This window comes from Betta splendens, chromosome 24 (assembly GCF_900634795.4).
Source record: "Betta splendens chromosome 24, fBetSpl5.4, whole genome shotgun sequence".
NCBI classification, from domain to species: domain Eukaryota; kingdom Metazoa; phylum Chordata; class Actinopteri; order Anabantiformes; family Osphronemidae; genus Betta; species Betta splendens.
The window spans coordinates 2,198,811-2,214,839 of record NC_040901.2 but is presented as its reverse complement, the minus strand read 5'-3'; the positions used below and the strand labels follow the sequence as shown (position 1 = coordinate 2,214,839).

Sequence of the window (16,029 nt, the reverse complement as noted above, 5' to 3'; positions counted from 1 at the left end):
TGCTCCTTTCCTCCATTTTTTATAGATATTTCTGTTAAATTATGAAATCTTGTTTGTGGTGGTATTTAAGCATCAAGCACTGACACCGTATATAATGAATGAACAAGCAGTAACATGCTGCAGACTGCACAAACAGTAATGCTGCATATGACCCTTAAAAACAAAACAGAGCAGGAAGCCATGAAAGCACCAGTCAGTGTGTGTGTGTACGTCATCTGCAACAGTAGGAGAGTTAATGCTCCATGACACAAACACATACAGAAACGACATGATGTTGATTTTAGAGCAGATGAAATATGTCAAAGTGTGAGGGAGACAAAAAGAGAAAACACAACACATTGAGGAAGATAAAAAGCTGAATGCATTGTAAACCAAGAGCAGTAATCACTGGCTCACTTTGTGAATCAAAGGTTTAATGTGTCAGCAGCAGAGAAGCTTTAGCTGACTCCTGAACACAGCCGTGATCGGAAGCAACTAACTCAATAAAGATACATTCCCACTGCTGCAAACGCATCTCCGGCACACCAACGTCCTGGCTCTCATTGATAAAAAAAAGCTGCATCTCAGTACGTGGTTTGCTGCATCTAATATGTGTTTCTACATTCAGTCAGTGTGAAAGTCTCCTTTTACATCAGCAAACAGATGCCGATTATACAGTAGAGCAGCGTGATACAGCGTCTGCGTTTTGGATCAATAGGAGGAAATGGCCTTTGACATTTCTATCTGGGCTTGTGCAAATGTTGCCACTCTGTCTCCAAACATAACAAAGCCTCTTACTGCAATAAATTACACAATATGAATCACAAATACTATAGATTCATGATGATATTTGCATCAGGCGCTGTTTTTCTGATTCTAAGATTCCTGAGATTCATTATTAATCATTTTAAGTGCTATTAACTACTGCAAAGTGTTTTAATCTGCAGACTGAAAAAATTGAAAATCAGAAGATGCATTTACACAATATCCTCTATAAAGACCTGTAATTTCTATATAAGATATGCTCCTAATTCAGCATGAATGCTAATAAGAGGCTGGGTACTGGTACCTGAGTAGTGCTGAACCAGCTGCTGAAGTGTCTCAAACTGAGCCCTGGTGGTGATGTAGTAGCCGCCACTGTCCAGCTTGCGGATCTTATAATGCTTGACGTGGTCGCCTTTCACATCATCCCAGTCTCGTATGGACAAGGAAAAGGCACCTGGAGTATACAGATTAGTGATATGACATGAGATGTGGCCAAAGAATAATCAACCTAATGTGGCATAGTCAGGAGCAGAGGAGTTACCCTTCGTAGTTTCACTCTCCCGTATGAGATAGGTGCCTCGGAGGTTTCCTGAAGACAGCAGCTGTCTCTCTGCATCCTTGCGACCCAGTTTACCAAAGTACCAGCTGTAATTAAAGGAGAGAAATGTTGACAAATCAGGATCTTATCTGTATTACCTTCTCCAAGAACCATTGCATCAATGTAATATAATTCAAAAATGTGTGGTGGTGTAAAGTGTATGGAGATTTCACAGGCTGATAAAGAAACTGTGTCAAACAAACACTAGACTGGAAAAGAGGAACATCTAAACATTGTGACTTTAAAGCATTTAAATATCAGTGTGTCTCTGCATCACCATTGGCACCATTATACAGTATGCTAAGAAGTCAAATGGAGGACATGTCGTCATGGAGTCACAGAATGTTGGAACTGTGATAATGGTGATGATGTCTCACATGAATTTATGTCCTCAGAATTTGCCAGGAGCAGGTCATGGAACAGTGTCACAGCAAGCAGCCACGCACGCACGCACGCACGCACGTACACACGCATGCACACACTTACTCCTCTGCCTGTATGGAGTCCACTGGAGCCACGTAATTACTGGGAATGTATCCGCTGCCACCGGTAGTGAGGGAATGAGCATCCCACCAATCGCCTTCACTGAAAGACAGACCAAGTAATGCATTAGAACTGTTGTGGAGACTAAAGGAAACAGTGGGTCAGTGCTACAGTAGGTCAAGCAGAGTAAGTTATTCTACATGTGCAAACACTATAAAGACTGAGGAATCACTGAACTGCTTATATAAGACAAAGACAAACATATGTTCACGCCTCCAGTTAACCTTTGGTCTTTTTCCATCAGGGGTCTACACAGTCCGTCATCTCTACTCTGGGCATCTTCTACTCTGACACCAGCCAACCTCATGTCCTCTGTCACCACATCCATGTATCACCTCTTTGGTCGTCCTCTCGCCTGGCAGCTCCACCTCCAACATCCTTCCACCAAACTAATCACTTTCCCTCCTCTGCACATGTCCAAACCATCTCAGTCTGGCTTCTCTGACTTTGTAGCTACTACAGCCAATGTGAGCTGTCTCTCTTTTGTGCTCCTTCCTAATCATGTCTACAAAGAACCTCAGCATCTTCATCCCTGTTGACAGTGGTAGTTCACCACCCATCCATCCTTACCACTGCACCCTACTGTTACTAGGCTCTGACAATGTCCCTCTGACATGTTACACTGCCTGGTGCTTGTTCTTTATACATCAGCAGTGAATGCCTCTGGGTGTGTTTTTCAGTGTGAAGGCAGAGGACAGTGACAGAGAAGAGACATTCACTTGTGTTAAATAAAGAGATGACATCCACAGCACATACAGCCTGCCACAGGGGTCTATAGGAAGGCATCGGTGGCGGAACTGCCTGCCTTTCTAAGAGAGAGTAGGACGGGTAAGCCCTGTTTAATATAACTTAGTATATGTGTTTGTGAGGGGTTGGAGACATAAACAGATGGGTCTGGGTGGGGCTCTTTCTTTTGTCTTGAAGAAACAAAGCCCCTTAAACCAACCCTGCTGCATAAGGAGTAAACAACAGAGTTTCTTCTGTCTCTGTCCCTGGGGTGACTGCTGGTGACAGAACAACTCCACACAAGATGTTTAATGAAGGGAGTCACATTCACAAACCATTGGCTCTGAATCAGAACCCTGCAGATCCATAGCATTCAGCAACATGGGAGCTATTTCCTCATTATGTCTGTCATAATAAGACACTCTTGGTGGATACCCAGAAGGGTGGAACTTGGTTCCCAGAGGATAATGGGTGCTGGGAATTCTGATCACAACAGCCCTGCGAGTTAGTGGAACTGTCACTCATTTCCTACCGGATCTGACAGGCTGCAGCTGTGGAGTGTTTCAGGGCTTTCTCCACCTTTGCCCAGCAGGGGTCAGTGCGTATGACAATTTGCATGTGAAGCAGGCGAAACTGAGTGTGACAGAGAGCGGTGCAGATGAGAGGAGAGAATGGAGGAGGGATAAAAAATGCAGATCTGTTTGGCCCCTGTTAGAGAGAACACAGATGAAACAGAGAGAGCGCGAGACAGAGAGAGAGAGAGACAGACAGACAGAGAGAGAGAGAGAGAGAGAGAGAGAGAGAGAAAGAGAGAGAGAGAGAGAGAGAGAGAGAGAGAGAGAGAGAGAGAGAGACAGAGACAGAGAGAGAGAGAGAGAGAGAGAGACTGCTGCCTCGATTATTGCATCTACCTGCTAGCGCTGGAAGCCAGAACCAGGCCAAGCAGCTCAGACAGGATGTTAACTGGGTGTGTTAAGGAGGAAGACGGATCTTACTGGGCCGAAAGGTTGAAAGTGTGAGGTGGAGAGCTAATACTATACTGTCTGCCATGGCAGTACATATTTATCATCTCAGGTCAGCTTCAGCTCAGAGCCTCACGTAGGCAGAGAGCTAATAGAAACCATTCGTACAAACGCCGTGCCTTGCCAGCATCTCTGTGGGTGGAACATGACTCTTCCCGTCCAGGTTCAGAGGGAAGTCTTGGAGGAATGTGACACCCATCAGTGCTGGCTGGCAACGCAGCTCCACCCTGTGTAAAGCTTAAATAAGCTCGCTTTACTGCTGGTCCTCACGCAGTAAGTTCAAACCACCACCATTGTATGAAACACTTTATATACTGTTAATCCTTGCTTACTTAGCCACTTTGTTTCATCATGTGTAAAATATTCCTGCAGTCATAGACAGTAATGCTTTTAGCTCCACAAGGCTAATAACTTTGATTTTGATTACGAAACCTGGTGTCCAAGCTTCTACTGTTATTCTGGCTTGACATGCACTGTATATTCCTGATTGCAGACAATGTGTTAAGCAGTTGCATCAACTTACGTGCTGTTGATGATCTGGAACCTTTCTCCTTTCCTGAAGCTGAGGTCATCTTCTGTGCGTGCCTCATAGTCATAAAGTGCCACAAATAGCGTGACTCCTGTGGAAAGGAATAAGACTGATCAAGGTCCAGATCACACACTGGACTCCAGCACACTAAATACAAAATGTTCTGTTCAATAGGCAAGAATATGATGAAGTTAGTGTAAACTAAGCTTAACTTGTGAATTGAGTGGCTAATCATGGTTCTTTGTGGAATGTATTTGCAGGTATCAGCAGTAAATCTAATATGCAACTATTGTATTATAACACTACTGGTAAAACACAAACAACAGTTTGCGAAGATGACCTGTAGGACAGCAATGTAAGGCCAGCATTAAAGGGCAGCAGGCAGTGCTGTGACTGTGAAACTGTGCTGCCTTGCATAACAGAGGCTAAAACATGACCTAAAAAATGTTTTCAAACATTTCAATATTCAAGATTATCTCTGCTGAAAGATGCGAGTGAAGGAAGGAGAGTGCCGAACATGAACACGCTTGGCTTCTAGCTCAGATCCACAGCTAACCTCATGCTACAAACTAAGTGTGTTTCACACTACAGCAAAGGAGATGCTGTGACAGCTACACACTGCACTGTATGTAGCTGAGGAGACAGAATGAGAAAGAAGTGTGAGGCAGCATTTATACATGCTACTGTATATACCAGGTAATGTACACACTTAATACAGAAAATGATCCTTCCAGAGATGTGGATCTGCATTTGTCTCAAACTAAAGATAGATTTATGTGCCTCATCAAAGCCAAAGACAAAAACAGCTCTATCAGCTAAAGAATGTCCACTTACACTATTGATCATGGCCTCAGACACTTTTGAAAGGCCGAGGCTTTCTGGAAAACCATACTGACTTGAAGAGGTTTTGTCAAGACACTGAGGACTGCACTACATGTGATGACTTACAGATAAGGGGGGAGGGGCTTTTTCAAACACAATGACAATGTTGTTATTGCAATGTACAAATGTTCCATGTAGGCCGCAAAGGTAGTAGGTATGAATTGGGATATTATTTTAATTTATTAATAAATAATGGAGTTATGAGGCTCAGAGGAATTTGTTGTTTGGGAAGACACCATCATACAAGTCAATAACACATAGGATACCACAAGATTTACACTGAGGAGATGTAAATGCTGTCAGGACATACAAACTACACAACTGTGTTACGACATAGGCTAAGAGGAAGGGGCGGCTTCTGTCCAAATTAAAACGCTAAACCTCTTTCTGCTGCTCTGCCATGCTGTGGATTTGGATTACACAACGCAGAAAATAATCCACACTCTGGGCCAGTGGAGCTCTGCTAAATTGACTGGAAATGCAAAGTTCCTCTGCACAGCAGCTCGGGCTCAGTCAAACAGAAAGGATTTCCTGAGTGGGAATATTCTCTAGCTAAACAATGGGCCCGCAGCACAAAGGGCTGCGCTCAGGCCAGCCTGGACGGTCCTGTCAGAGTGAGACTCTGGGAAGCCTTGGGAGGTCCCCTAAAGCATGCTGTACTGCAGCATCTGAAGGTGTACATGTGTACACAACCAGCACTGGGAACACAATGAGATGCGACTATCACAGCATCAACATTCACTGTGTGTTAGGGACACTTTTCTTCTGCTGGCGAACAAAAAGCACTGTTCAAAACAATCATGTCCCTCTCTGATGCTACAGCAGTCCTACTATCGTCACATGCTCCTTCTGTACATACTGCAGCATAGAGGGTGGGTGTGATACTGTGACTACTGTGACTACAGTGATGATGCATGGTACCTGCCCAGTTCACTGCACCAACCTGTTTCAGTGTCCATGACCTTTGCCATGTAGCTTATATGACCACATATAACCGTGATCTGTCAGCTGTGAAGACTATCACAGACCATCTGATACACTTTAGAAATCTAAACGTTGTCTTGCTTCATGACGTTATAAGTTTAATAAAGTCACTTAACACAAACATTCAGAATGACGGCTGCTACAGTAGCTTATGCTGATTTACAATACTTGTAGTGTTTAATTAGGTCACATCCCTGTTGGATTAGCTAGGCTCTCCACTATGCGTTGGTCTGCTGGGGAACAGGCAGGAAACGACTAAATAGGTGAGGGTGAGACAGCAGGTGAGAGGAGGATGCCAGCCAAACTGACATTCACTGTGGTCACTGCTGGACCTCTCACCTGCTGCAGACAGTGAGGCTCTTCACAGTGACTAACACTCAGTGTAGGAGGAGCTCCTTTATCGCATCATTGCAAGAATAGTAGACTGCACACCTCTACTGCTTTAGCATGTTATACTGTTTCCCTGCTGTGGGATCAATGTTTGATCTTATCTTATTTGACGCCTGTAATAGGCTGGTGACCTGTTCAGGGTGTAACCTGCCTTCCGCCCTCAGCCTGCTGGGATGGGTTCCAACCCTCCCCCAACCTCACCTGGGATTCAGCAGTAGAAAAAGGATGGATTGACCTATACATTAGACTATAAGCCGCTACCTTTTTCATGCGCTTTGAACACTGCATCTTAATAAACGCTGAAGCAAATTTGTAGATTGAGTGTTGTATGATCCCTTAGTCATTGTTGTGTGGTAGCTTGGAGAATTTTCAGTGTGCTCTTGCTATTGGTGTTACTGTATAGTACAAATCTTGCAGTTTAATTTAAAGGAACCCATATCTGATTGACTTGCTGACCACGTCAGATGGACAGAGTCGATGGAGCGGATTCTTCTTTCTGCCTTAAATAAATGACTATTTCACCAAGACGTTTCCCCTATTCTTAAGCGTAAACCACACAGTTATTGCGCTCAACAAAAGTCAAAAAGGCCTGTCCATCAGGGCATGCAGCTCCTTTCACTACAAGGAAAACAGTGCAAAAAAACCCAAGAAAGTGTGTGACGAAGTAATTGTGAGGCTGTTTAATTCTGACAGTGAAGTCGACGACGTGATTTTAGTGCGCAGAACACTGCAGGAATCTGTCGACCTGGAGATGAAAGTCTTTCATTTAAAATGGTTTCTGCCTTTATTTCCACTGTCCTCTGCGACCTGTTCAGGGTGTACCCTGCCTCCCGCCCTTAGCCTGCTGCAATAGGCTCCAGACCCCCGTCACCCCCGAGACATGGGATTCAGCGGTAGAAGATGGTTGGATGGATGGATATATTCTCTGAATTAATGCAAATGCATACAATTAGATTTGGATTAGAAACATTTCCACCTCCAACTCACTGAGACCAAACAAGCACTAAACCAAAGTTGCTGTACAGTGACACATAACACCAACTAACTAACCCTTACCTGTCCCACCCCGAGTCCTTAGGGTTCCAGTGTGAGAGGAAGTGCTGACGCCTCCAAACACCGTCATTCCCTGTCCAACAGGGGTGTGAAAGTTGTTGTAATTGGGAATGGCAGTAACCCCAAAGTTGGGGTAATGCTGTGGAGTGGGGTCGGCCCCATAGCGGTAGCCCGCTCCCTGGGAGGTGCTGGTGTCACGCTCGTCTGTGAATTTGGTCGCTTCCTTATCCTTGCATTGCACACAGCCCATTCTCTATAATCTGTGGACAAAAAGAGAACAATGGTTTAGATGAACACAAGGCCAACAAATGAAATGGCTCTAAAAGTCAGAACTTGAATAGAGATTTATAAAGCCTGGGCTTAATTAGGAGTGGGGGAAGACTGTTTTGTTTTGTTTGAAGTTTGTTGGAGACATGGTGAAGCTCTTATTACTAAGCTGAACAATTAAAATCACCCAGAAAGATAAATCCCTTAGGTTACCTTTTATTTATTTCTTGTGTAACAATGATTTAGTAAAACTTGTCAAATACTGAAGGTTAACTAAAGACGTAGAAAATAATACAACCAACAGCTGGGTCCTTCCTCTGACATGATGCAACTCGGTGGACTTGTTTTGGTGTCAGCTGATATGATCTAAACAGGCTGAATACAGAAGAACGACCACAAATCAAGCACCACCCTCTGAGGTTTTCCCCATTATTTCTTTCATGTTAACATACTTTATTTATCATGAACATTCTGGACTGTTGTTGCAGCACATACTGCACAGTCAGGTTCACCACAACATTGACGCACTCAGCTTTAAGTCAATGGATCTGGAATTAACCCTTTGCAAATCACCATCTCTATTTGTGGGGCCTCGTACTGTATATAATAGACCAAACCTCCATACTTACAAATAAAAAACACCCCTTTTTTATATATTTTAAAAAAATCATAGCAGTCAATGACAACTTGAGGCATCGAAGCCATGAACATACGGAACACAAAAGGCTGTGACGATTCACAATTTGGACAAAATTATGTTTCAGCTTTTCTAATGTGGAAACCATTAAAAAAACAGGAAGAGGACTTCAAAGCTCCACTATGGTGAAGTAGCTTAGCTGCTATGGTGACCACCTCCTCTGCATCATCTGCAACAAGTGTCCTACAGTTGTAAACTGAATGAACTCTAAATAACCAACACTAGTCGCATCGCATCACAGGTACAAAGGATTTCAGACTTGCTGTTAATAGGCCAACTGCACCTTTCTAAAACCCTAGACATGAATCATCCATAAGGTCTTGTTTAGGCCTTTCCTTCCCACTCAGAACAGCAGCCCCATGCGGACACGCTCCTCCAAAATAATCACAGATTGATCACTCAGATTACATACTGCTGCAGAGAAAAGGGGCAAATCTGAACATAGTTTTATATCCAACAGCATAACAAGTGTCTGCTGATTGTAAACTTGTAGCTTCCTAACCTCAAGGACAGTGCTAACAGGAAAAGGCAGATGAAATCAGACATCCCATTTACAGTATGTGAAGAAGATTTATTTTGACTTATGTTATGTCAGTGTGTGAAGGCAGTGCTCTGTGTTTCTACTGCACATGTTCTTTACATAATCCATGACTGGTAGTGACAGAGTGAATATGCTTTTTGAAAGGGAAACAAGTGCATTGATCCCTCTGAGCCACATGGGAAGCTGTTAGTGTGCAGTTGTTGAATGATATTTGGTGGAAGGATGACGATGAATGTGGTCGTTGCTCGCAGAGATGACAGTGCCACAAACAATCACATTCCCAGGGACAGCGATGTCTATGTACAGACATTAAACACACAGAAATGGCTCAAGCGGTAGAGCTGTTGGCCACCAACCATAGGGTCGGTGGTTCTGCGATTCATCTGTGCCTTGGGCAAGACAACAAACAAAGTTGCCCCCGGTGTCAGCAGAGCAGTTCTGTCATCGGTGCGTTTGTGTGAATAAATGGGTGAATGTTAATACAGTGTAAAAGCGCTATGAGTACCACTAGGTAGAAAAGTGCTATACAGTTGCAGGTGAACATTTAGCTTTTTCTACATAGAACAATTAAACAAAGGTAGTACTAGAGCATGTTGGTAATCCAAAAATACAGACATCTGCCAGGAAGAACCAGAAATGACCAACAGGCCCAGTTGTGGATGAGTGTTCTTCCAACAGATGAACATAGTTCTGCAGCTTTAACTTTATTAATTATTGCATGTTACTGCAAATGCAGTGGCAAATTAGTGAACCACTCATTAACAAACATCTGGAGCTTCTAGAACTTTAGCAAAAGTCAGAACAGCATGTTAGACTTCTGTGCAAGAAAATAAGATAATTATTAAGAATTGCCAAACGTGATCATGTAGGAACCCTGAACTCCACAGCAAAACTGTGACTGAAAGTGTTTTGTAATTTCCCTACCACCTCTAATCTATTAGAATGATAGTGTAATCAGATTCCTGGATTAACGTCAAACCTACATTGTACTTTCTCCTAAAGACAGCCAGTCATAAGCCATGTCCGATTCCTCCCTCCGCAGCCTTCTGCCGGGATACAAAGGGCCAAGCTCATCACTGACTGCTCTCTTTGAACTGAAGGCTCTTTCTTCCTTTTATTCATCCCTTCCTTCCCTCCTTTTCATGCGGCACTCACTGCTGATTAATTATTCCTCCTTCACAGAAAAAGCTGCCACCTGCTTGCTGTAGGGTCTGTTTTACTGTTAACCCTTTCAGGAAAAAATGACAACCCAAACTAGATTGGGCCCTGGCCATATTTTAATACCAATAGGACTCATTGAAAAGCTCACTTTTAATGTAGGGAAAAAAGAGAGCAAGGCCAGCCTCCCATACTTCACAGTCAACATGAAATAAATCAACCCTAAGGGAGAATTCTATTCTATGATGGAGCACATGACAAGCCGCTGAGACAGATCTATAATTAGTAAGAGCTAAAGCCTTTTCATATAACACTGGATGGACTGCAATATTACCGTATCACCTGAAGAGCATGAAAGGAATTAATGAAGAAAAACAACTCAAGTTGATTAATATCTACGTGAACTATGCTTACCAACTGAACTACATGTCCAAGCAAAAGAAAGAAATAACGAATAAAGGGATGCAGGGTTCATTCAGGGGCACATGCCACTTCAGGTGAATCATTCATAGGGCTGAAGGGATGTTTTGGCTTCCCACTGAGGGAGATGTTTGCATACATATTTGATGGGGAGGTTCTGTGGCATGTTTCAGTGAGGCTGTTGGTGAAAGCCATGCTGCCATGTTTAGCCTCAGGGTAAGGGTTTCCCTATCCCCTTGTTGATAGGTGGGCTGAAGTCAGTCCCAGTTGGATTATATCTGTCTGATTGAAAACACTTCCACCTTCAGGAGGGAGGAAACAGGGTGCAGAGGCCAACTAGAAATTTGTGTCACACAGTCTGTGATATACGTATAGTAAAACATATCCTTGAAAAGGACACACTTAATGCCCTACAGCTCATGTCAGTGTTTGCTGTTCTGCTAAATTTACCTAACTATTACTGTATAGTCAGCCTCACTGTCCTGTGTGATTTGCACCTCCTTAAATTAAATTAAATTTGATTCATGTCACAACAAAAATTCAACACAGTGGAAATATAAACCTTAATCTACTGTAATATTAAACTTGACAAAATCTTAAAAAGCCACAAACATTTACTACTGTATGAATGGAAACATTCCTGCATGGTGTATTATACATCCTAAATTATTTTCCCCATTAGTAGGGATTCTCATGATGTTAATCATGTTCGAAAAGGTGGAGAGTAGTCTGGCATCACCCACCAGTTGACAGATTGTCACAACACAGAGGTATTGTATGCCTGTCTAAAGAAGTGATAAAACCAAAGTGGCTGTTTCTCATCATGTTATAGTACCGACAGCTGATTGAGCTTACACTGTCACAGAGGTGTGTCCTTCAATGGGAGGAAAAAAACTGCACCAGTACAGTACCATGGTACAGAGGTAAGGAGGTCTGCATGGAGTAATGATAACCTGGGAAAAGAAAAGTGGAGCAGAAAAGGGAGGTGCTGGGTTTCCTTGGAGCTATATCCTTAAACTTTGAAAGATCGGAAACCTTGCCTTAGTTGTGAATTGGTGCTACATTAATAAATTGGGTGGGTGCAGATGAGGAACGAGCATTACATGCTCTGCCCTCGCCTCGTCTCTCCCAGCATGCCACCCTGTCAGCATCAGGCAGCAACCTGTGCCAGCATGTCACAGCACATCCTCCTTAGTGCTCTGGATTAAATTTTTAATACATACATGCACTCAGTAGCCACCTTTTTAGGCACACCTGCATAGTCTAAACAAAGCTGCAATGAATTCAGTTAAAGCTATGAGCAAAGTGATAATTCTACTATATAAGTCATACTGATGTGCATTATGATTAGAGCTCCTTTAGAATAAGGGGGACTAGCCAACAGCAGTAGTCCATTTCAGTCTACAGCGTACTTCATAGTGATCATAAAGTATCAAAAAAGCTGTAATAAAGCAAGCACAAATAAACAATATACTACACCCCAGAATAAAACCATAAATCATAAAGTATGTGTCATCAATCTGCAGCAGAACCACACAGACACCTTCAGTGGAACAGCAACAGATGTGGCTCACCGTTCTGAGGCAGCAATGGACTGAGCCAAGGAAGTAGTATGGACTGGAATTAGTTATCAGAGCTGAAACCTGAAAGCTGAAAGCTCAAACCAAAATGAGACTCAACCCTAGCAATAAGACAATGTGACAGGTGACAGACAAAGCACACTCTTTCCAGCTTTGCAGTGACTTTTTGTTATTTAAATTATATCCATAGTCAAGTTTGTTTTGTTTTCATCATAGCCATCTATTTTGTTTGTTGCATTCTTCGTTCTCTGTCAGTTGGTCTTACTGTACTTCTACTACCAAGTACTGCCAAGTAGTGAGTTTAAATTCTTCCCTGTAGGGATTCCAGTCAGTCTGTTGGCTTTCAGAAGCCACCATCCCTGTCAGTCACTTAGTGTAGTCCACATTGAAGATTTATAATTGGTCAAACACAATTGGTAAGTGGTGAAATCTAAATTAGGAACACTCCAGAGACTGTGCAAATAGTAAAAGAATGCAGGTACGATAAAATACACTTCCAAGTGATGGTAATGTTAAGTTTGAAACAGTTGGCAGTTCCTTGCTCTAGATTGTTTTTTTTTATTGCAGCTCCTAAATTTTGGTGTTTGGTATAAGAACTGGTCCCTGGGCTCAGTGGAAAGTTTGAATTCATTTTAGCTGCATCAGAACCACGGAAGTGGTTCTCTTTATTTTCTAAACACTCTAAGCCTGTCACGTCTACGAGTCACATCCTGCTTTACTGCATTATACTTCCGGTTTCCTGCCACCTCACCTTAGTTTCAGCTTTATTTCCGGTCGTCATTAGTCTCACCTGTTCCGTATCAGTAATTATCCTCAGCATTCTTAAGCACCATCAGCCCCAGAACACCTTGCCAGATCGTTGTAAGCCAGACTACACTTTCCAGCAATTAGTTACTCTGTTCATGTGCCGTGACCCTGTTCCGTTTCTGACTCCTGATTCCTGCCGACTCCCTGATCTGTACTACTGCTTGGATTGCTCTTGGATAACGAACCTAACCGCCCGACTACGAGACAGCCTGCTCCCTCACGGTACCGTAAAACTGCGATCTTCTGTTACCGAACCTCTGCCTGCCCCGGATCCGAACCAGCCTGCCCCACCGGTACCGAAGCCCCGTGATTGACTGTGCATGACCCGGATTGTCTGTGATTCTGAATAAACCGTTTAACCCTACGTTCTGCCTGTGGTCTCTGTGCTGTGCATGTGGGTCCAAGCTCTGCCAAAACCTGACAGAACGATCTGGCCAGACATGGACCCAACCAGCGTAGAGACCCTCCGTGCCGCGCTGCTCGCCCAGGGACAGCGACTCAGCGAGCAGGAGGAGAAGACCCATGACGCGCTGCAGAAGCTGGCGGACTGCGCTCTGCGGCAAGAGGCGGCGATGACCAACCTGGCGGAGGCGGTGAGTCGGCTGGCTCAGCACACCGTCGGCGAGGAGGCGCCGATTCGGGTTCCCGTGGCCGCCGCCGCGGCGAGTGCGATCTCCGCGGCTTCCGCGCTGACCACCCCGGCACCCGACGCTCGTCTGGGAGCGCCCACTCGCTTCTCGGGCGAGACCGGGGATTGCAGAGCGTTTATCACTCAGTGCGAGATCCATTTTGAGCTGCACGCACCTGCTTTTCCCACGGAGAGATCCCGCGTAGATTACGCCGTCTCCCACCTGACAGGAGAGGCTGAGGCGTGGGCGACAGCAGAGTGGCAGAACAATTCTCCGTGTGTGGCCACATTCTCCGCCTTCTCAGCGGCGTTAAAGCAGATCTTTCAAGAGATCATCCCGGGCCGCGAGGCGGCTCAGAGACTGGTGAATATCCGACAGGGGAAGAGAACGACCGCCAAATACGCCATTGAGTTCAGGACCCTGGCGGCGGAGGCCGGCTGGGACGCGACGGCTCTAGGGGACGTTTTCATCCGCGGATTATCTCGCCGGGTTAAAGACTGTTTGGCGAGCCGTGATTTACCCAGCGGCCTGGATGAGTTGATAGCAGTCCGAGGAGACCGCCACGGGAGGCGATTGATCCGCCGGGTCAGAGGAGCACGGGAGCACAGCCAAACGTGGAAGAGCCGATGCAGATCGGTCGCACGCGCCTCACCGAGGAGGAGAGATGCAGACGCCGCACCCAACAGCTCTGCATGTACTGTGGACAGGCAGGGCACTTTGCGGCGCGGTGCCCGCTAAAAGACCAGGCTCATCGCTAGCGCGGAGGGTAGCGATGAGCCGGATCATGCTTGGCAGTGCCTCCGCACGATCCCTTCCAACCGTGACCCTGACATGCAATGCTCGTTCCATCCAGCAGGGGGTGCTGATCGACTCGGGCGCGGACGCCAGCCTGATGGACGCAGGGCTGGTCGGTCAGATGGGCATCCAGACGGCGCCATTAGCGTCACCTGTGGAGACGGCGGCGCTGGACGGTCGAAGACTGTGGAGAGTCACACATCACACTGCCCCTGTTTCCATGTCATTTGCTGACGGACATTCAGAGACAATCACATTTTTAGTTGTGGAATCCTGTTATCATCCCATTGTTTTAGGCCACACCTGGTTGAGGAGACACAACCCCACGCTGGATTGGAGGAGTGGGGAGGTGCGCGAGTGGGACCCGGAGTGTCGGCGCACCTGCTTCCAGTCCAATCCTGAGCCGGAGGCCTTGCAGAGCGGGCTGGACATGGAAGGGGAAGAGGCGGCTGACCTTAAGGACGTCCCGGACTGCTACCATGACCTGCGCATGGTCTTCAGTAAGGTCAGAGCCACATCCCTGCCCCCGCACCGAAAACATGACTGCGCAATTAATCTGAGGCCAGGTACAGCGCCACCCAAGGGCAGGCTCTTCCATCTGTCACCTAAGGAACGGGCGGCGATGAGGGAGTACCTGGACTCAGCTTTAGCGTCTGGAATCATACGGCCATCCTCGTCCCCCGCCGGAGCAGGATTCTTTTTCGTGAGCAAAAAGGATGGGTCACTGAGACCCTGCATTGACTATCGTGGCCTGAATGATATTACCGTCAGGGACTCTTACCCATTACCCCTCTTGTCCTCTGCCTTCGAGCTGCTGTCTGGTGCCACCTGCTTCACCAAGCTGGACCTCCGCAACGCCTACCACTTGGTGCGGATTCGGGAAGGCGACGAGTGGAAAACGGCCTTCAACACACCCAATGGGCACTACGAGTATCTCGTAATGCCGTTCGGACTCACTAACGCACCAGCCATCTTTCAGGCGTTCGTCAATGAGATACTGGGGCCTATGATCAACAGCTTCGTAATTGTATATTTAGATGACATACTGATCTTTTCTCGCTCCAAGGAGGAGCACGTCTCTCACGTGCGGCAGGTGCTCAAACGGCTGCTGGAGCATAGACTGTTTGTGAAGGCCGAGAAATGCGAGTTTCATGTGGGGACCGTAGCATTTCTCAGCTTCATCGTTTCACAGGGCCGAATCCAGATGGACCCGGCCAAAACGCGGGCGGTGGAAGAATGGCCAGTTCCCCAGTGCCGCAGGGACGTCCAGCGGTTTCTGGGCTTCGCCAATTTTTACCGCAAGTTCATCCGGCGGTTCAGTAGCATCGCGGCGCCACTACATGCATTAACATCTGCCAAGTCTTCGTTTCAGTGGACGGCGGACGCAGGAGCCGCTTTCCGACGGCTGAAGGAGAGCTTTACGTCCGCTCCCATTCTGCACATGCCGGACCCAGGAAGACAGTTCATCGTGGAGGTAGACGCCTCCAACACGGGAGTGGGAGCCGTCCTATCACAGCGGGACCCGGCTGGAGGTAGGCTCCACCCGTGTGCTTTTATGTCCCGGAAACTGTCCCCAGCAGAGAGAAATTACGGCATCGGGGACCGAGAGCTGCTGGCGGTCAAAGTGGCCCTTGAAGAATGGAGACATTGGTTGGAGGGAGCCG

The 16,029-nt window shown here is 45.9% G+C and overlaps 1 protein-coding gene across 6 annotated transcripts in view; it reads right to left on the bottom strand.

The window, feature by feature from the left end:
• fynb (FYN proto-oncogene, Src family tyrosine kinase b) overlaps positions 1-16,029 on the bottom strand; it is a 44,043-nt gene that overhangs the window by 5,768 nt on the left and 22,246 nt on the right. For all 6 annotated transcript variants that reach the window (XM_029140793.2, XM_029140796.3, XM_029140795.3 and 3 more), the window contains 5 exons: positions 7,475-7,731; positions 4,157-4,253; positions 1,829-1,927; positions 1,286-1,389; positions 1,049-1,198 (listed from right to left, as the gene is read on the bottom strand). In XM_029140793.2, coding sequence (XP_028996626.1) covers positions 1,049-1,198; positions 1,286-1,389; positions 1,829-1,927; positions 4,157-4,253; positions 7,475-7,721 — 697 coding nt within the window. In that variant the 5' untranslated portion in view covers positions 7,722-7,731. The remainder of the gene's footprint in view (positions 1-1,048; positions 1,199-1,285; positions 1,390-1,828; positions 1,928-4,156; positions 4,254-7,474; positions 7,732-16,029) is intronic.